This window comes from Macaca nemestrina, chromosome 16, assembly GCF_043159975.1.
Source record: "Macaca nemestrina isolate mMacNem1 chromosome 16, mMacNem.hap1, whole genome shotgun sequence".
NCBI lineage: Eukaryota > Metazoa > Chordata > Mammalia > Primates > Cercopithecidae > Macaca > Macaca nemestrina.
The window spans coordinates 66,047,837-66,069,429 of NC_092140.1; the positions used below are offsets into that span (position 1 = coordinate 66,047,837).

Sequence of the window (21,593 nt, forward strand, 5' to 3'; positions counted from 1 at the left end):
TGTTTCAAATGAAATCTTATGTAGAATTCCTATATAAAATATATGGGCCCAGGTTAAAGTGGGTGTTTTTATACATTTGTGAGCAGTGCCCCCTTCGCTTTCTCTTCCTCAATTTCTTCAACCTCTGTAGCCCTCAAGCCATAGAAATTAAAAACCCAACCTAGTTCAACCTTTGCTACTCACTGAAAACCAATTGGGTGGAGTGACTTGATTAATAAAATGAGCTGGTGGAAGAGCCAGAACTGGAAAGCAGGCCTCTGGCTCTGAGTTCAGAGCCTTTCTCCCTTTGCCTTCTATCACAGAGAAAATTTAAACCCTATAAATTAAATGTCTCATTTTATAATAAAAATTCACTTGATATACCTAGATGGAAAAAAACCCTCAAGTTTCATAAACATATGAGAAAATGATTATGATATATAACCAAATATAGTAAATTTTATAACAGATTAATTTATCTTGGTTTCTGAAGCTTTGAGTAAAACAATTCCCCTTTAGAAGAAAATATATTGGAGAATTATAGTCTCCCATCCCTCCAGAGCAGCTCTAAGATAATCTCTTTTTATGTACCTCATCCAGCATATTTTATTTAAACCAAAACATTTTATGGCAGAAGAGAAAAAAATGCTAAATTAAGACAAAAGAAAAATCAGATCCAAAACCTTATTACTAAACAACTGTTTCAAAATGCATGGCTGACATAACATAATATTTTCATTCCAGTATCATACAAAATTTCAGGAGGACTGTGGGACCTCCCATTGTGGTTCTAATCTTTTTCTTTAAATACTATATTTTCTAAAGTTATATTAAAATTGTTTATGATTCTACAAGATATCATGAAATCATGTGAATAACCAACTCAAGGGTTTTATTATAAGCTCTGCCTAGTAAAGCACTATCTAAACTAGACATCTAAACTTTAACATAAATGAAAAACTAATTTTTAAATGACACTAGAAGCAAATACAGTACTATTCATCACTGTCCTTCCTCTAACATCACTAAGATCTATACATTAATATAATGTAAACAAGCTATTTTTGGCAGGGTAAGCACTTGTGAAAATTCAATGAAACATCAAAAAGCTGCATCCATATTTTAATGAGAATATAGTACAAAATAGATAATAGAAGTCACCCTTATTAAATTCCAAATGATAAAAGTTATGGATCCTCTTCCATTTGAAAACACATGAGTTTACAACTTGAAACAGAAAATAAGGAATATGAATGCTTATTCCATTTTGTGCCTGACATTTTGCATGTTATCTTATTTAATCCTTATAATAAGGCTTTGAATTAATCTCACCATTTTATAGATGAAAAAACTAAGGCTCCTTAGCCCAAAGTTGTGTAAGTGGCCATGCCTCAGTGAGAACCTTAGGCTGTACACTTGAAGTTCTTTTCATTGCATCACACAGTACATTTCTTGCTTCACATAGTTTTCCATCAGGAACTTTTTTCTAAAGTCAATGTTATTCCTGAATTTTTTCTGCTTTATTGAGGTATACACACACAGGAATCATATATATTTAAGATGTACAACTTGATGTTTTGACATATGTATACACCATGAAATAATCAAAAGCAAGGTTAACATACCCCTCACCTCACAGTTTCCATTTTCTTTCTTCTTTCTCCGTTTTTGTGGAAAAGAACACAAGATCTACCTTGTTAGCGAATTTCAAACCTACAATACACCACTATTAATTGTAGTCACCATTTTATACATTAAATCTTCAGAACCCATTCATCTGGCATAACTGGATCTTTGTAATCTTTGACCAACATCTCCTCATTTCCCTCACCCTCTGCTCCTGGCAACCACCATCCTACTCTGTTTCTATGACTTTGACTATTTTAGATTCCACATATAAGTGAGATCATGTAGTGTTTGTCTTTCTGTGTCTGGCTTATTTAGCACAATATCCTCCAAGTTCTATGGTTCATTTTAACTAAATGGATGGCTTCAGCCCTGAAGCTATAAACATCACGGAATGGTTATTGTCTTTGTTGAAATAGTTAAGTACAAGGATGAATATATAATTTTTAAAAATGTGTACCTCTCTGAAACCCATTGCTAAAGGTTAAATAGATTCCAAAAGCTTGTCCAGAAATCAGAGTAGGGAACATATTTCTGCTCCAAAAGGTGTCAGTTGGCTCAAAGATTTCCTTGAAAGATATTATAGCACAGCATTGGCATGTAAGAGCTCAACCTCTTAAGTGAGATCTGAGTCTGGGTTTAGATCCTACCACATCATAGGCATGTTAACTTTTCTACATCTTAGTTTTCTCATATAGATTATAGTAATGACCTCAGAGGTTTAGCAGGATAATTCTATGAGAAATAACTAAAAAGAGCTTCACAAATAGGCAATCACTGTTGGCTATTAGTCTCAATCAAATAACTCTAAGCTAATAAAATATGCTTCTATTCAAAACACATGAGTTTGTTTACCCACTTCAATTAAATTAAATAGACTGATAGATTTTGCTGAAAATCAGGAACTGAGCTTGTTGTAAGTGTATTCTTCAAATTGCTTTCAGCAGGAAAAAAAAAAAAAAAAAAAAAAAGCAAAAATGCCTTTGGAAAAAAATGAAAGAGCCAAGGCAAGAAGAAAGGTTCTTGCCACCAGCTTAACTTTTATTTCTTCAGAGGTTCAAAAACTATTCACAAAAACTAATAATTTCATATAATTCATTTTATTGTTACCATTTTTTTTGTTTTGTTTTGGGGAGAGGCAGGTGGCCTCTTTTTCTTCTTTTTTAATGTATAAAGAAAAAAGGGCAAATAGAACAAAAGGAGGAAAGAAATTAGCAAAGGAGCATTACTGAAAATGATCAATCAAAAGTTACAGACACTCTATAAAATCTGAGTATTTTAAGATAAAGCAAACAATAAATTTAACATGATTAACTTCTTTGAACATCCTGCCTTTAGCCTACACCCTTAAAATTTTAAGATATCCCATAAAAAGAAACCAATTAGAAACAATATTTTAAAGGTAGAAGTACAGCAATTATGATTAATAATGAAAAATGCATATGCCTATTTATGCCTATTGATATGTTTTCAGGTCAATGCCTGTAAATTATTTTTAAAAAAACAACTACTTTCCCAAATATGCTAACTGAGTATGTTTTAGAATATTTTATGGTTAATACATATGAGCACTAATCACAAGTGGTTAACTATTTCACTCTCTCATAGTTTATGTCATTTTTACATCTGAAATTGGTAGGTTAATATAAGGTGAGTTAACAAATTCTTTCTCTGAGAGCAATGATTATATCATAATGCCAGAATGCCTTTAATCCTAAAACAGGCCAACATATTTTATATATGTGACTGGCCAACAATACAGACAGATACAGTATGCCATGGGAACCTATAACACAGATTTTAAAAAATCACAAAAAAAGGGCCAGGTGCAGTAATCCCAGCACTTTGGGAGGTTGAAGTGGGCAGATTATGAGGTCAAGAGATCAAGACCATCCTGGCCAACATGGTGAAACACCCTTTCTACTGAAAATACAAAAATTAGCTAGGCATGGTGGCACGCGCCTGTAGTCCCTGCTACTTGGGAGGCTGAGGCAGGAGAATCGCTTGAACCCGGGAGGTGGAGGTTGCAGTGAGCCGAGACTGCACCACTGCACTCCAGCCTGGCGACAGAACGAGACTCTGTCTTAAAAAAAAAAAAATCCTTTATGTCAAATTGATAAAATACAGGCCAGATCAATGCCACAAAAGAGTACTAAAACTTGGAGTGGTAGGAGAGATAAGAAATGTTTGATATAATTGTAAGAAAAAATTTTTATACCAAATGATACAAAAATAGTTGTTTGCTGATGTTTTCACCCTCTTAATGAGAGTTAAGAAATATAAAAATGACAGGAAAAGAATGAAAAATTTAAGCCTTAAAGCAGGTAGGGCCCAATGTAACAAACACTATTATCACATTTAACTCCCTATTCATGTCCAACAACCCATAGTTTATTATTTCTCTTCAGTGAAATATAAAGAAAACTATGGTTTACAAACCTTTATATATTATCAGGCTGAGTACTAAAGTTATAGTTTCAGAAATGTGAGGTACTCCAGGAGTCACTGATCTGATCTTCCCTTTAGCACAAAATTCATCCATGGCATTCACACAAATGGTAGCTCTGCCTCTTGCAAATAACTCAGGTGAAGGGAGCTGAGGCCTCCTCCGGCAGCCAACTCCATTCCTTTGCATCCTTCACTAGAAAGTGCAAATCTAAACATCTGGAACTACTATTTTTTTTTGTTTTGTTTTGTTTAAGACAGAGTTTCACTCTTATTGCCCAGGCTGGAGTGTGATGGCACAATCTCAGCTCACTGCAACCTCTGCCTCCTGGGTTCAAGTGATTCTCCTGCCTCAGCCTCCTGAGTAGTTGGGATTACAGGCATGCGCCACCATGCTGGCTAATATTTTGTATTTTTTAGTAGAGATGGGGTTTCTCCATGTTGGTCAGGCTGGTATCAAACTCCTGACCTCAGGTGATCTGCCCACCTCAGGCATGAGCCACTGCACTCGGCCTCTGGAACTTCTATTTACATTTTCTTAAGTCTGTGTCCTTTGCTATATGAAAGATATTATTTAAAAATAAATATTCTACTTCTCCTTATTCTATTACTAAGAATTCTTGGTCAAATACCATTATTTCCAGAATCTCCATCATCTTGATTATCTTTTCCTTTATACATTTTCGTAGTTACCATTCTGCATAACCTAGTACTAAGAATAACATTCCCAGTATGGCTTACTTGGAACACAATGCTATTATTTCTCATGAAGGTACTCTAATAGGCAATATATACATCTATTAGGCAATCTGATATCTAATCTTGCTTTAATATTTTTAGTAGGTACTCAATTACTGGTCACTCATATTGTGCTTGCCATCAAATGAAATCCTTACAATCTATTCCCAGATATATTTTATTCTACATTTGTAGGTAATTATTTTCCCAACCTAAATACAAAGTTTTAAATTTAAGTGTATAGAGTCCATGTGCTAATGAAAGATATTACTTTGCACAGTATATTGGTATATTCTGAAATTAACTATGTAATATTACATCAAGTACTTCTAAAAAGTTATTTAGGTGACTTGTTAGCCTTTATTTTTACAGTCTGAGTGGAAGTTAGAAGAACACCATCTAAAAGGGTAGTATCTAAATGGGTAGTTGAAATGTACCTTAATCTTGAAGCAAGATCCTAGTGAATTTTAGAAGACAATAAAGATAGTCTCAGTGTAAGATTAAGCTCTTTTAGCAATGGAATAATAGGTTAAAAGAAATAGGTTGGTTTTTTTCCTACCCTATGTAAAATACTTTTATCACCTTGAGAAGTACCAGCTGATACCTCTAACCACTACATTTTCCATTCTCTACTTACAGTTTGTGAGAACTAAGATTGAATGAACTAAATGACACTCATCAGAACAATTTATCACATGCTGAGAAACAATTAATATGCTAAACATTTTTATAAACATTATTTCATTAAACTCATACAAAAATTCTCAAGTAAGTTTGTATAATTTACCTCCATTTACAGATAAAGTGAAGGTTCATGCTCCATGGTGTCACCAAGTCCTAAACCTGACTATTAGCTCTGCAACTTACTAGCTCAAAGATTTTGAGCAAGTTACTTAACAGCTCTGAACCTATATTTGTAGTTTTCCTAGTGTATAAACATATTAATATTTGTTTTATAGAGATGCTATAGATATTAAATCAGTTAATGTACATCAAGAGTTATACATGGTGTTGAGCACACAATAAGTATTTCAATGGTAATCATGTTTTGAAACTCTAATCCTAACATTATCAACCATTTATACTACTTTACCTCAGTAAAGATAAAGTAGAGAATATATCATCTTGTTATCTAAATGCTGATTTTGCACAACATGCTTAAATGTATGAATTTTTGCTTCTATTGAGATTTCAAAATGTTCAACATATTAGTAATTAGCTTTATTTTAAAAAGAGTTATTCTCTTTCCAAGCTTAGAAAAACTTCTCAGTCATTTTTGATGGCAGTATGGTTGAAGGAAGAAAAAGTATCCCCAAGATTTTCTACAAGAACAGTGAGAGATGAACTTACTTCTGTTAACTTAGGTAAAGGAAAATTAGATGACATATATCACCTGATTCAACTAGGACTACTAGATATATTACATTTTAGTGTAATGATTCTATAGCTAGGTTTATTGAAATTTATGAACCATATTTTAGTAACCTGTAATTCCACATCTGAAACATCTGAGATGTTCAACAGAAGTTGGGGGAACTGATACAATCTGCAGAGTAATTTGCTTATCATCTTACACAAAGAAGAACATAATAAATGTATAATCATATCAAATGTGTTATATTCTTTTCATTCAAGGATGAAGCTATTTCTCCTTTGCCATTCATTCATAGCTGAAACAGTGACAGTAAGAACAAGTTAGGAAAGCATGAAGTCTCAGTATTACAGTCACATATTTTCTTGGGTTTTTCAAATAGTATCTTCCTGAAAAGTGTTAAGACAATCAACTTTTTAAAAATTCTAAGTTTATCCATAAGATTATTTAAATTGTGCCCTTTGCTGTGCCCCTGCCCCCAATGTAAATTGTATATTAAAAAGTAGAGCAAATAGATCCTCCGGACTAAGAGAAAGGTAGATGGAGTATCAATGATGATGTCTATATTGTAAAGCAATTTGTAAGACTGAAGATTATTAATTAAGGCTCAAAGACAAATAAAAAAGACTAGGAAAGTTCAAGTTATTCTAACAGTGTTGATAAGCTACATTCTTCAGAGTATAAAATGCATAATACAATAGTCAATTCACTTTCATTATCTTTGAATAAGGGCATGACAGTCTTTTAAAAGCTGCTCTGAAGTGAGGAGGAAAAGCCTGTCCAGGGTTAAACACTAATTTATGCAAAACCCAGGTTTTGACAAGAATCCTGTCAATGTCAACCAGCAAGTACACTGACAGCAGGACTGGCTGAAAAGCTTTGTGCCAGAGCTAAAATGGAAATCACTGATTTATGAAGGCTGTTACAAACTGTAGGATTTCAAAAGTGTGAAGAAAAATGGTTTTCATAAAGAAAAACTTAAAATCTTTGTAAATTTGCAACCAATATTGTTATCTTAAAGGAGCATGGTTCTTTCATTCTGTGAGAAAAACTAGTTTACTTTAAAAAGAGTTGTAGATTTTTATATTAAATATATATTTTAAGATTTCTAATAAAGAACCTCATTATATTAATAACATTGTGATATAGTTTGGCTCCACCAAAATCTTATCCCAAATTGTATTCCCCACATGTCAATGGAGGGACCTGATGGGAGGTGACTGGATCATGGGTCTGTTTCCCCCATGCTGTTCTTGTGATAGTGAGTGAGTTCTCGTGAGAGCTGATGGTTTTAAGTGTTTAGCAGTTCCCCTTTTGCCCTCTCTACTGCCACTTTGTGAAGAAGGTGCTTGCTTCTCCTTTGCCTTCTACCTTGATTTTAAGTTTCCAGAGACCTCCCCAGCCATGCAGAACTGAGTCGATTAAACCTCTTTTTTTTTTTTTTTTTTTTAAATAAATTACCCAGTCTCAGGTAGTATCTCTATAGCAGTGTAAGAATGAACTAATACAGATAATTGGTACCAGCAGGGTGGGGTACTGCTATAAAGATAACCTGAAAATGTGGAAGTGACTTTGGAACTGGATAACAGGCAGAGGATAGAACCGTTTGGAGGGCTCAAAAGAATACAGGAAGATGTGGGAAAGTTTGGAACTTCCTAGAGACTTGTTGAATGATGTTGACCAAAATGCTGATAGTGAATGATGATATAGGGTATCTGGTGGAATAAATTTATAAGCAGCAAAGCATTCAAGAGGTGACCTGGCTTATCCTGAAGGCATTCAGTAATATACATTCACAAATATATGGTTTGAAATTGGAATTTATGTTTAAGAGGGAAGCAGAGCATAAAGGTTTGGAAAATTTGCAGTGTGACCAGGGGGTAGAAAAGAAAAACCCATATGTAACAAACCTGCATGTTGTGCCACATGTACCCTAGAACTTAAAAGTATAATAAAAAAGTAAAAAAAAAAAAAAAAAAAGAAAGAAAGAAAAACCCATTTTCTGGGGAAGAATTCAAGCCAGCTGCAGAAATTTGCATAAGTAACTTGTTAATAGCCAAGACAATGGGGAAAATGTCTCTAGGGCATTTCAGAGATCTTTGAGACAGCCCCTTCCGTCACAGGCCCGAAGGCCTGGGAGGGAAAAATGCTTTGTGGATGGAGGGCCCTGCTGCTCTGTGCAGCCCCAGAATTTGGTGCCCTGCATCCCAGCCACCCCAGATCCAGCCATGGCTAAAAGAAGCCAAGATGCAACTTAGGCTGTGGCTTCAAAGGGTGCAAGACCCAAGCCTTAGCGGCTTCCATGTGGTGTTGGTCCTATAGGTGCACAGAAGATAGGAATTGAGCTTTGGGAACCTCCACTTAGATTTCAGAGGATGTATGGGAAAGCCTGGATATTCAGGCAGAAGTCTGCTGCAGGGACAGAGCCCTCATGGAGAACCTTTACTAGGGCAATGCAGAGGGGAAATGTGGGGCTGGAGCCCACACACAGAGTCCCCACTGGGGCACTGCCTAGTGAAGCTGTGAGAAAAGGGCCATCATCCTCTAGACCTCAGAACGGTAAATCCACCTATAGCTTGCACCTTGTGCTTGGAAAAGCCACAGGCACTCAACACCAACCTGTGAAAGCAGGCATAGGGGCTGTACCCTGCAGAGCCACAGGAGCGGAGCTGCTCAAGGCCTTCAGAGCCTACCCCTTGCATTAGTGTGTCCTGGATGTAAGACATGGAGTCAAAGGAGATTATTTTGGAGCTGTAAAATTTCATGAGTGCCCTGCCAGGTTTCAGACCTGCATGGGGCCTGTGGCTCCTTTGTTTTAGCTGATTTCTCTGATTTGGAATAGGACATTTACCCAATGCCTGTACCTCCATTATATCTTGAAAGTAACTAAGTTGCTTTTGATTTTACAGGCGCAAAGGCAGAAGGGACTTACTTGCCTTGTCTCAGATGAGACTTTTGACTTGGAATTTTAAGTTAATGCTGGAATGAGTTAAGACTTTGGGGAACTGTTGGGAAGGCACGATTGGTTTTGAAATATGAAAAGGATATGAGATTTGGGAGAACCCAGGGGCAAAAAGATATGGTTTGGCTCTGTGTCCCCACTCAAATCTCATCTCAAATTGTAATCCCCATATGTCAAGGGAGAGACCTGGCAGGATGTGACTGAATCATGGGGATGGTTTCCCCCATGCTGTTCTCATGACAGCGAGTGAGTTCTCAGGAGAACTGATGGTTTTAAAAGTGTTTGCAGTTCCTCATTCGCTCTCCTACCTGCTGCCTCGTGAAAAAGGTGCTTGTTTCTCCTTCACCTTTTACCATATTGTAAGTTTCCTGAGGCCTCCCCAGTTATGCAGAACTGTGAGTCAATTAAACCTCTTAAAATAAATAACCCAGTCTCAGGTAGTATCTTTATGCTGATAGCAGTGTGAGAACGGACTAATACACATTGAAACAGAAAAGAAAATTTTAACAGAAAAAAATAAAAGGAAAAGGAATTAGTCTGAAGAAAAGGGTGGTGCAAAGAAGCAGTTTGGGTTTACTTCCTAGAGAGGTAATTTGGAATGGATACTCAACTCCTGATCTGGAAATTTCAATCAGTGGCTGCTGCTGCAATTAAGGGTCAACAAGCATTACTTTCAGGAGGTGAACAATAAAAGAGACCGTTCTTTCCAAAGCCTTAAAGGAAAACAAGAGAAATAGAACCAACATTAATTAACAACCTGTGTGCCAAGCATTTCAATCATTCAATGACCTAACAAAATGTTTACTGAATAATTCTTATGTTCCTCACAATAATCCTGTGAGGTTACATGTTTTTATAGGTATTTGCCACCGAAGAAAACAAAACTAAAGTTAAAAAATCTTCTATATCTTTCCCAGGGTATGGTGGACTCTAAAATTCATGCTCTTTCCATTTTTCCCCAGCGGATAGAGAGGCTAGAGAAGAGGATTAGACTGACCACATTGAACTCTTAAAGGTTTATATAAGTAGACCAAAAGGAAGTGCTTTCCATCTCGCATTTTAAACACGTAATGAAATTAGTAAACAAAGTAGATATAATTTACATACTATAGTTCCTACTGTCAAACACAAATTATCCACAATACTTTCTACTCTCACTCAACAGAGAGAAAGAGCTATCCCAAAATGGCTGCAGTATCCATAAGCAGTTCCTCTACTTAAATGAATTAATTTAAGTAAAAGAGCTTAGAATAATGTCTGCTACAAAGTTGAGTGTTCAATAGTTCAATACAATGAACTATCACTATTACTTCACAAATGTAAAGTTTTATTTTTTATAATGCCAGATAACAACATAAACAGTTTTTCTTTTATTAGTTTGAGCCATTCAATTTGACTATTTTATCCCAATGAGTTAACCTAACACAAAATGCTAAACTAGCTCTTAATTGGCACTTTACAAAGTGATTTTATAATTCATCTGCATTACCTGACTAATGTAATACTAAAAAGAGACTACGAATCTTGTCATTAGCAAAATGTTCATTTTTCTTACAATGAAGAAAGGAACCCAGAGGCAACCTATTTGCTAAGACAAATCCTACCAGCTTATCAAATACAGTCATTGTTTTTATAAAATTCATGCAAGTTCCCTCTCTTCGTATCTATAGACATGGAGCATTAACTCCTCCAAGAACATGACTATTGAGAAGAAAAGTGTAATAAAGCACTAAAATTCACTAATACAAATATTTTCACACCAAATTCTTCACATTATTGCATGTTCCAAAATATTTATCATCAAAGGCTTAGAAGAATACAAATAATTCTGTTCTGTATACTTTATTGGCAAGTTCCTAAATTTACCAAAGAATTTATCACTAGAATACATTTTTTAAATGGGATGTTCATCAATTTCATAATTTGATAAACCTCATAGGATTGTTTCTTCATTTAATGAGTGTTATAACATGTGGTGGCATAAACTTTGAAACAGACTATTTTTCTAAGCTCTCTCTACTCTGAGTGACACACTATACATTGTTTAGGTTCTTCTTTGAACATTTACCAATATTTTGGCATGGTACCAATTAGAAAGAGATCAAGTGTTCATGATGCAGGCATACTATTCAATGCCACAACAAGATTATTATATGGTAGTTTACAAATTAATTATATTATCATAAGAGTATGTTCTTAATAGGATTACTTGGTTTCCTATTTGGATTTTGTTTTATAATTCACAGCTAGTAGTAGACAACACTTTATAACTTTCATGAAAAAAATACGATGAGCACTAAAAAATTTTTTTTCTCATTTAAAACTGTGCTCCGTGTTAGAAAAATCTCTTTCCATAAAATGGTCAACAATAGACAGATAAGTCAATAGGTTAAGCCTCATGAGATTAAACAAAAGTTTAAACAAAATTATTTTCTACCTTTTTTTCTTACTTTCCTTACTGAGATAAGCCCCCAAAGGACACATTTAGCAAATATCACAACTTTTTAAAGACTGATATATCTCACATTTGTCCACGTGCACATATATGTGCACACCAATACACACGTGTCTTAGAATGCTCAAGTATATAACTAACATTTCAATCTATTTAATGTATTAATCTCTGGCATAAAGATGAGCTCTAGAAGGCCTGAAACATTATCAATATTTTTAGGATTATATTAATGTTTCCAGCAGAAGCTAAAACCAGCTTTATAGGGCATTTTCAAATACTGAATTTTGCTGACATCCTAGGGCAATAATATAGTCACTATGATGACACAGATTTTCAAATGGCAGGTTCTTAATGAGAACCTCTACTGAAAATGGGCTGAGGGTTAACTGTTACTAAAATTTTCTTGCAGCTAGAAACTAATAATGATCTGTCACAACATTTTTCTATTTTAATTTTGTTTGCTTTTACTTTTTAAAAGTAAAATGTAATCCAAAATTACAGAACGTTTATGAAATTGAATACACATACCCAGAGACTTGACTCTAAAACAACCACTACCTTGAGTGTCTTCTTATTCAAGCTATAAATTGCTTTTATTCACTTATATATATTTCTCATTCAACCTTTGTAATGATCTTTTTTATCACAGCTGTATAATAGTTCATCCAGCAGATGAATGACAATTTACCATTCTCTTACTGTTGGATGCTTAGGTAGCTTCTGGTTTTTCACTATCATGATAATCCTACAATGATAATCTCCCAGCAATTAGCTTTCTTCTTCTACTATTTCCCTAGGAGAACATTAGCAACTATGGGAGTACTGGTTTAAAAGTTATGAACATTTTTAAGTGTCGGGAAAAAATAATCAAAAGGATCATACTAATTTTCAGCACCGTCAGCAATGTATAAGAGTACCCATAACACTTCATCCTTGCCAGCACAAGTATTATAATTTCATTTTTTCCACTAGTTGGTAAATTTAAAAGTGTATTTTACTGTCTCAATTTGCATTTCATTTCTACCATATTTTCCTCTAATTTTTAGTTACAAAAGATGACACTGCTACTTCAGCAAGAAACCGTATTGAGCATAAGTGAATGGTTCAAGGCTAAAAAAAACAAAATAAAAACAAAATATTTAATAATGTTAATCTAATCATGATATGAGTAATTGTTATTATGTTCCATGGTAATTAGGCATTAATGGCAAGCGGCTCATGTAAGTGGCTATTATTACTATTATTTACAGATAGACCAGCATTCTTAGATCATCGGAGAGGACTGGAACAAGTAGAGCGACAAGCTCTTCTTATGCCCTCATAAAAATCCCTTGATCAGAACCCAGGTGTGATCCAGAAGGCAAATTCTCTTTCTTCCTTACTTAGCTGCAAGCACCCTCTATAAACTGAGCACCCAATAAAGATAGAATTTCAAGTTTAGTTTAGCTGAGGGTGGGCTAGGACTTAATTTCTGAGAAGCTGAGGCAAATCAGATAATACTCAAAGCACTGACCAAACAGCCACCAATTCCTTCTCTTCTCTCTACTATACTCCTCAGATTAAACTTTCAGTGAGACCTCTGAAGAACTTTTAACTCTGAACTATTTGCATTTCCTTTCCCATAGAGAAAATGAATGGACTAGAGGAACATTTATATAACCATTTTCCCAGTCAACTTTACTAACTAATGGAGCAGTGAGCTAAGAAACAGGATTCAAGGGACTTCCCTCTGCCAAAATCTTTCTCCTCAACATTGTCTGAATTTTCATGCATTAAAGATTCTTTGATATTTCTAAGGAATATTAAAGAAGAAAGGTGAGAGTGGGAAGGTTAAGAAGGGGTCATAATAATCCACTCTCTATAGTGAAGATTAATTTAATCAATTGTGTTTTACATTCTTAGAATACTTGACGGTTAATCAGACAGAGGATAGAAATAATATTTCCAATATGAAGAGGAGATAGGGAGAAGCAAAAGGAGTTAAGTCATTCTGGCTTGCTTTAAAAAGGGATATTTGAGGACAATAGACTACAGAATAGGGGAGAAGAAGGCTAAGCCTATGATAATGGGAATTTATATTTCTATAGCTCTTGGGAGGTTATAGAGCACATTTACATAGCTCATTTAATTCTCACAACAATCCTGTACTGAAACTGGGACCCAGAGATATTAGGTAACTTACCCAAAGTCACATAGGTAGTAAGTGGCAGAGCCAGGACTCGAACCCAGGTCTTCTGACTCCTCCTGTGCATTTCCAGCTCCCCTGGAGCTGAAGCAGGGGCAAAAAGGGAGGTGGAAGTAATTTGCCCAAGACCAGCCTTGCCCTCTTCCCTTCTTTCAAAGGCCAAGCAGAGCAGATATTCACCTCAGAGATCCCTTTTCACCAAATCCTTTCAGGATAAAGCACAGTGTCTGAAAATGTTTTTCAGCCTTGGGTTCAAGAATGGTGAACAATGTCATGAGATTTTTTTGGTTATATTTTGCCATTTATATGACATTCATTGGAACCTCAAAGCATAGTAATTCTCATTTCAGAATATAAAACATTTTTTATAATGAAAATTATTTAAAGCAGTTTGCTTAAAAATTTTGCTTAGCAGTTTTTGTCAAAATTTGAAATTATTTTGAAAACTGCCTAAGAATCAAGACACTAAATCTACCTGTAGCCCGGTGACCACTTTTTTCCTATCTTAATCATGTTCTCTCAGTGATTATTTCATTAATATAAGTATAGTCATTAGAATAGATAGGAAATTCACATATTCAGTCTTTTCATGACCACTTTAAATACTTTCAATAAACAGGAAAGTGTACCATCACCACCTTGAGATGTAAATTTTATATTTATAAATTATACCTAAAATTTTTTAATGTAACCTTTAAGTTTCTATAACAAAATTTAGACTTTCTAGTCTCTAGTTCCTTAATTTTTCTTAAATGAATTATATACTTTAATAACCCATCTTAATTATTTATGTTTCCAATGGGTTTTAAACATATTAATGAGAAATTTTATTTCCCTTGCTAATTTCTAAAGAATACAGTATAAGTGGACTGGGCATATGATGAATGTTTTATCATTTCTAGATCTTTTTGTAGTAAGTTCCAATACAAGTCAGTCTCTAAAAGTCTTTCCATTTATGAGAACCACTACCAGTATGGCCAAGTACAAAGTAAGCATTTACAATAATCAGGGCATACAAAAGATCAACCAGGTATGTCAATGCATTTGTGCCCAAAGCTTTTAGAGGCTTTCTAAACTTTAAATAATGCTCTATTTATCCAGACTTCATTTGAGCACTAGTCCTGTCTGGGTTGGAAAATATGCAACCTATATAAGAGCCACATGACACCCATAAGATGAATAAAAAGGCAAACACTCACATAGAAAACAAAATAAAAGAGGAAAAGAATAAGGAGGAGGAGCTTAAAGAGAAAAAAGAGAAATGGAGAACAAAAGGGAAGAGAATAAACAGTTCACCTAAAATAGACTGAACATTTAAAGTACCAACCCCTTGATCTGTCTCCTTTTTCCATTTGCTTTAATACTTCAATTTCAGATTCTAAGAATCTAATCAAGTCTAACATTCTTTTGGGTACTGACGGTCAAATTCAGGATTTCCTAATAATAATAATATTTATATTATCCGATCACCTTAAGAGAAAAAAATGTATTAGTGTACATTCTCCACATTATTTTCAGCCTTATTAAGTCTTTTCAAGACAAGATGGTCACTAGTGTCCTAAGTCATTCATTAAGTGATACCAAAAAATGGTTACCAACACTTAAAATTACATGTCCTTAAATTTTACAATTTGAATCATACTGAACTAAAATTAAACTGACACCTAATACCTTGCTTTGTATAATAAACTCTTTAATAATCATGACCAAGAGGGTTGACCCTAATTTCCTAACTATGCAATCTGGGAAAACTGAGCATAATCAGACATGATAAAACATGCCAATAAAAGCTTCTTAAAGTTAACAGAAGTTTTTGAAAAGTCAATATTGGGTTTCCCATATTACTTCCTAAACTATCTCATTCATTTAACATGCTGTTATCATGTAAAACTGTAATCAAGACCTATGCCAGCAATGGTTCCCAGACTGGTATCATCTCAGTGTCATGGTAGCCTTAACAATATTAGATGTCTTCTGAAGGGAAGAAAACATACCTTCTACTTCTCGTATATCCTTTTAATCCCTTGAGCATATAGATCAATCTATTTTTCTAAAGTAGCTTTGGTACAAAAAGAACTCAAAGAATATTTGTTGAAAAGCTATCATATTAAACTGTCATGTACAAGCTTGATGTTTGAAGAAGGACTTTTCAGTAATAAAGGTGACCACCAGGAGTATATCATCATTCAACAAATAATTACTGATCTCCTTCCACTGTTTTAGCTAACAGCCCAGTTCATGTACTAACTTAAAATTCTGATACTATCAAGATTTAAAAGAGATGGCACTTATAGTATGCATCTATTGATTATTTATAGAGTTCCTTTGCATGAACTCACTTTGAGATCTCTCAAGTAAGCTCTGGAGTTTGATCTGAGAGTACCACAGCTCATCTGATTTATCAACTGGTATCAGGAAAGTAAGAATAGGAGATCAAAAGCAGTTAAGTACTAATAAGAGTTTGTTTTTTAGAAGGTTCTGAATAACAAGCTTTTAATGAATTAATATACTATTCAAAGGCTTCAGAGACAACACAGTAGCCTGTTAGTAAAAGAGCAATATAAATGTTGATACAAAGTAGAAATTGTGGTCTTTTAGGAGGCCTCTTCTCCATTTAAAAATGTACACATACTCAATGGAATTTACTAGTTTTGACACTGTTTTCTTTTCTTCTTTTTTTTTTTTAGAGATATCGTCTTGCTTTGTTGACCAGGCTGGAGTGCTGTAGTATAGTCACAGCTCACTGCAAGCTTGAACTCCTGCGCTCAGGCAATCCCTCCCATCCTCCCATCTCAGACTCCTGAGTAGCTGGAACTGAGTACTTGGAATTACAGGTTCATACCACCTCATCTGGCTACTTTTTTATTTTATTTTTGTACAGTCAGGGTCTTACTATGTTTGCCCAAGCTGGTCTCAAATGATCTTCCTGTCTCGGCCTCCCAAAGTGTTGGGATTGTAAGCGTGAGCCACCATGCCCAGCCCAACACTTTTTTTGATTTAGTGAATTTAGTGAATGCTAGCTTAATGACAAAAAAAAAAAAAAAAAAAAAAGAATTTCACATTTTGGCTTAGACTAGATTATTGTGGAATAAAAAACACAAAACCCAAAGAAATGATAAAAATACCTCACTGCTAGGACATATAAACTTCATGTAGGTTATCAGGTAATGATCACAAAAAAAAGACAGCAATATTACAAAAGCTATAATGAGAGTCTTCATAAATAACAATTTCTGAAAGTGAATACATAAAAGTTTCCAGAATTAGTTAAAAGATCAATGAGTTGTATGTAATTATATGTAAAATAAAATCTTTATTTGTATGCAATAAAATAGTATTACTAGTGGTACAAGTACTTAAAAAGGACAAAATTTCAGGAAAATATTTTGTCTTCTACTCACAGAAAGGAAGAGGCTTGGAATGTGATTGAGGAGAAATTACTGTTTATGTATTTAATCTCTATTTATAACATAAAAATATCATATTATTAGAGATTTGGAAATTCTAAAACAATGTATTCCAGAGATAAATCTTTACCCATGTTATGGATGGGACATTTGAAAACCAAAAAGATAAAAAAAAGTTAAGATGGTTTCCAAGTATTTCCTGTAGACATTCTATAATAGGTTCTATACAGGAAAAAAAAAAATTCCATGAGAAAATGACTTTGTGAAACACATACATTATCTCTCTCTCTCGGAGATTTAAAATACATATTAACTTGTTATTGACTCAAAGAAGTCCTGTAATCAAAAAATGTACTTAAATTTTTTTAATCTAGATTTTCCAAATTTGTTTAACCATGAAGTGGAACTAATGTCCTCAGAACATACTTTAGAAAACCCCAAGCGAGGTGGACGAGGCAAGAATAATTATGTACAAAAAAAAAAAACAAACAAACTTTTGTATTCTTATCATGGTCTAGGTTGCTTACTAGAACCTCTTCATTATGTTTACTCTTATTAAACTGTATGAGTTTTTAAAGGCAAATAAAATGTACTCACTGTTGCAGTACTTCCTTTCCCTTCTGAATGGAGCTCTCAGCCAATGACAGGCTACTAAAGGAGTTATTTCAAGCCAAAATGTAAAACCCTTGCCAGTGGTTCCCAAGTTTAATGGAACTGGAAGCTCTATAACACCAGAATATTTCTCACAGGGAAACAGATCAACTCCGCTCTTTTACTAGAGGTATGATAGTGAAACCCATTATACATGATTCTAGAATAAACAGCACAGGTCCAGCAAAGTTCAATAAATTAAGATCAGTAGTAAGGGCAGCCCATATACATCAAAAGATACCACTCACTAGAGGTAAAAAGAAAAAGAAATTTAAAAATTAAAAGGCCAAAAGGATATAATGTTTAGGAAACATGGAAATTGAGAGATGACTAATAAGACGATAAAAGTAAGACTAAAGAGAAATAGTATTAAGTAGAGACATACATAGGATTTAAAAAGAGAATGAACAACTGACAACTCATTATGGTATGCAATCAAATAGGTATCGTAAGTTCACTTTTAGTCCATCACCATCAAGGTTCACCATCACTGACTATAAAAGAGAGAAGTTGCAATGAGGGAGTTCCATCTGAAAGGGAATAAAGTCTATGGTAAAATGAGCAACATTATTTTTCTGCTTTTTTAGATGCAGATGAAAGAAACTCAGAAATTCATCAGAAACTAAAACCAGGTGCGTGTGTGTGTGTGTTCAATGGGATGCCTTTTCAGATTTATGAAAAATCTTTAAAATATATTGACATGAGTGTCAAGATACATGCCCAATAGGAGACTAACATCTCTGAGACCACAGAAATAAGACAAAACAAAAATATCCTTCAAATCCACTTATTTTACTACTTTATTTCCTGTGCACTATTAGTAAGTCTTCTACATATATTTGCAAAAGAATGGTAAAATTCAGTACAGTCTGAAATTACAGCTTTAAAAGTATCTATAAGTAAAGTAAATGAAAAGATAAAATTTGCACTTCCAGGAGAACAAGTTTTGGGACTAGTGAACCAAAAGTATCAGAGAGAAAAATAAGATCTCCTGAACAATTCCAGCCCCGTTCAGTTGTGACTCTCACCCATGATGCTTCCTTAAGACTATGCTGAAGGAGGCCAGGAACAGTGGCTCACGACTGTAATCCCAGCACTTTGGGAGGCTGAGGCAGGCGGATCACCTGAGGTTGGGAGTTCGAGACTAGCCTGACCAACATGGAGAAACCCCGTATCTACTAAAAATACAAAATTAGCCAGGCGTGGTGGCGCATGCCTGTAATCCTAGCTACTCAGGAAGTTGAGGCAGGAGAACTGCTTGAGTCTGGGAGGCGGAGGTTGTGGTGAGCCGAGATCACACCACTGCACTCCAGTCTGGGCAACAAAAGCAAAACTCTGTCTCAAAAAAAAAAAAAAAAAAAAAAAAAAAGACTATGCTGAAGGAAAAATCAATCTATTATATAATATTGGACATACAGGTAAAGTATCATAAATATACTTCTTAATTAACCAATGCCATATATTCAGAAGGCCCTACTTTAGGTTACCATTAATAAAGGGGAGATTTAGGTGATAAGGAATAGCTTCTGGTATTATTCACATATACAAAAGAAAAAAGAAAAAAGAAAAAAAAAAAAAGAATGCTGAGGGCTGGGCAAGGTGGCTCACACCCATTATCCCAGCACTTTGGAAGGCCAAAGCAGGCGGATCACCTGAGGTCAGGAGTTCAAGACCAGCCTGGCCAACATGGTGAAACGCTGTTTCTAATGAAAAAAACAAAAATTAGCCTGGGTGGTGGCGGGTGCCTGTAATCCTAGCTACTAGGGAGGCTGAGGCAGAAGAATTGCTTGAACCCAGGAGGCAGAGGTTGCAGTGAGCCAAGATCATGCTATTGCCCTCCAGCCTGGGTAACAAGAGCAAGGCTCCATCTCAAAAAAAAAAAAAAGGGGGAAGAAAAAGAGAATAGAAAAATAAAAAGAATGCTGTAGATTTTTCAAATAGTTATGCTAACCTAATACTTAATATTTTTAATCTAGCATTTTCCAAATTTGTTTAACTATGAAGTGGAACTAATGTCTACTTAATAATAGTTAAATAACTTGAGGCTTAAATTTTTATGAATTGTAATTAAAGTTAGAAACAGCTGCATTATTCTTAAAATAACTTTAGAAAGAGTGATGGCATGTGTTAGGTAATATCCTGCCATGTTATTTCACTTTGGGATTTACTTCACCCTCAGAAAAAAGAAACATGAAACAATAATATAATCTATACTTTCATTGCTCAATAAAGGAAAACTCAGAATACCCAGAAACCTTTTAAATATGTTTTTACATATAGTTTATTTAAATAGATCATAATATGTTATTATCAGATACTAGAATTCAAACAATATTTTGTACAGGTTATTAAAATAGCATATTATTTTCTTAGTATTATTTTAAATGGTCAATTAAAATGTCCCCACTGAATAATATAGCTAGGTCAAAATTAAATCTCAAGTTTTTCATAATATTCCATTAGGCTTAACTATCACAAACTGAATTTGGAATTAAGGGTTAGATATGAACAAATTTTAAGGTAACATTTATGCATATGGAATACATTTATTAATAAATGTTCCGTCCTTCTGTGTCAGAGTTCTTATATCTCCAGCAAAGTGTTTTTGTATAATCCGCAACCTCCCACAAAAATTGTAAAAGGCTGGGTGACAGATGAGGAAGAAATAAATAAAGCACCATCTAATACAACCAAACTTTATTAAAAGAAAGCTTAAAGATACTGCATGGAATCCCTAAGTTCCATGTACCACGATTTGAAAATTATGTTCTTGAATGGCGCTAAACTAGCCATATGGTTTCTTTCTGATTTACTCTTGTTTATATTAGAAAATGAACACTGCTCACATGGCAGTCTCTGAAAGTTTCCCAAAATATGTGTGGTAGAAGAAGATGTATTTCAGTGACCTTAACCAGTAAGTATGAAAAATTATAACCACTAACTTATTTAAGAACTTATCAGTAAAAATGAAAAATCTTCTGGACTAGGGCCACATAGGTGCTTGTATTGTTTACTAAATACTAATTGGCAAAACCACTGTTACATAATTCTAATCTTCCTCTGAGGTCAATGGTTTTTATAAGAATTATCCTTCTTAATATCTACTACGATATTTTATCAAATAAAACTAGATGGAGCCTAATTGTATAACTATGCCATTAAAATTACTAACATGACCTATATTTAGTACTCATTTTAAACTCATTATTATATGTATCACAACTCTCCATCACCCTTTTCATTAGAATTATGGAAGGTTCTATTTTTCTTTTTAATATTATAATAGTGATGGAATAATTTGTAGCTTCTTATTAATATTATTTGAATTTGAAAAGGTAACTTTCACACATGTGCTTCCCAGGATGACATTGTAAAATAAATTGTATACAAAGTTACTTCCAAACCAAAACTTGAGATTGATAGTTCTTCATTTTAAAGTATGCTAACATGAAAATATACATAATTATCATAAAAAAGAACCCAAACCCTCCTACAAACAAATTTTACTTTTTAAATAGATAAAATATATAAGAACTTTTTTTTTTTTTTGAGAGGGAGTCTCGCTCTGTCGCCCAGGCTGGAGTGCAGTGGTCGGATCTCAGCTCACTGCAAGCTCCGCCTCCCGAGTTTAGGCCATTCTCCTGCCTCAGCCATTCGAACAGCTGGGACTACAGGCGCCCGCCACCTCGCCCGGCTAGTTTTTTGTATTTTTTTAGTAGAGACGGGGTTTCACCGGGTTAGCCAGGATGGTCTCGATCTCCTGACCTCGTGAT

The 21,593-nt window shown here is 34.4% G+C and overlaps 1 protein-coding gene across 9 annotated transcripts in view; it reads right to left on the minus strand.

Moving 5' to 3' along the window:
• LOC105485571 (tudor domain containing 3) overlaps positions 1-21,593 on the minus strand; it is a 198,852-nt gene that overhangs the window by 14,037 nt on the left and 163,222 nt on the right. Inside the window, exon 12 of one of the 9 annotated variants that reach the window (XM_071081259.1) lies at positions 8,471-9,835. The exons of the other annotated variants lie outside the window; for them this stretch is intronic. Within the exon in view, the coding sequence (XP_070937360.1) occupies positions 9,773-9,835 (63 nt within the window). The 3' untranslated portion in view covers positions 8,471-9,772. Of the gene's footprint in view, positions 1-8,470; positions 9,836-21,593 lie in introns of those variants that run through there. 9 annotated transcript variants of the gene reach the window in all.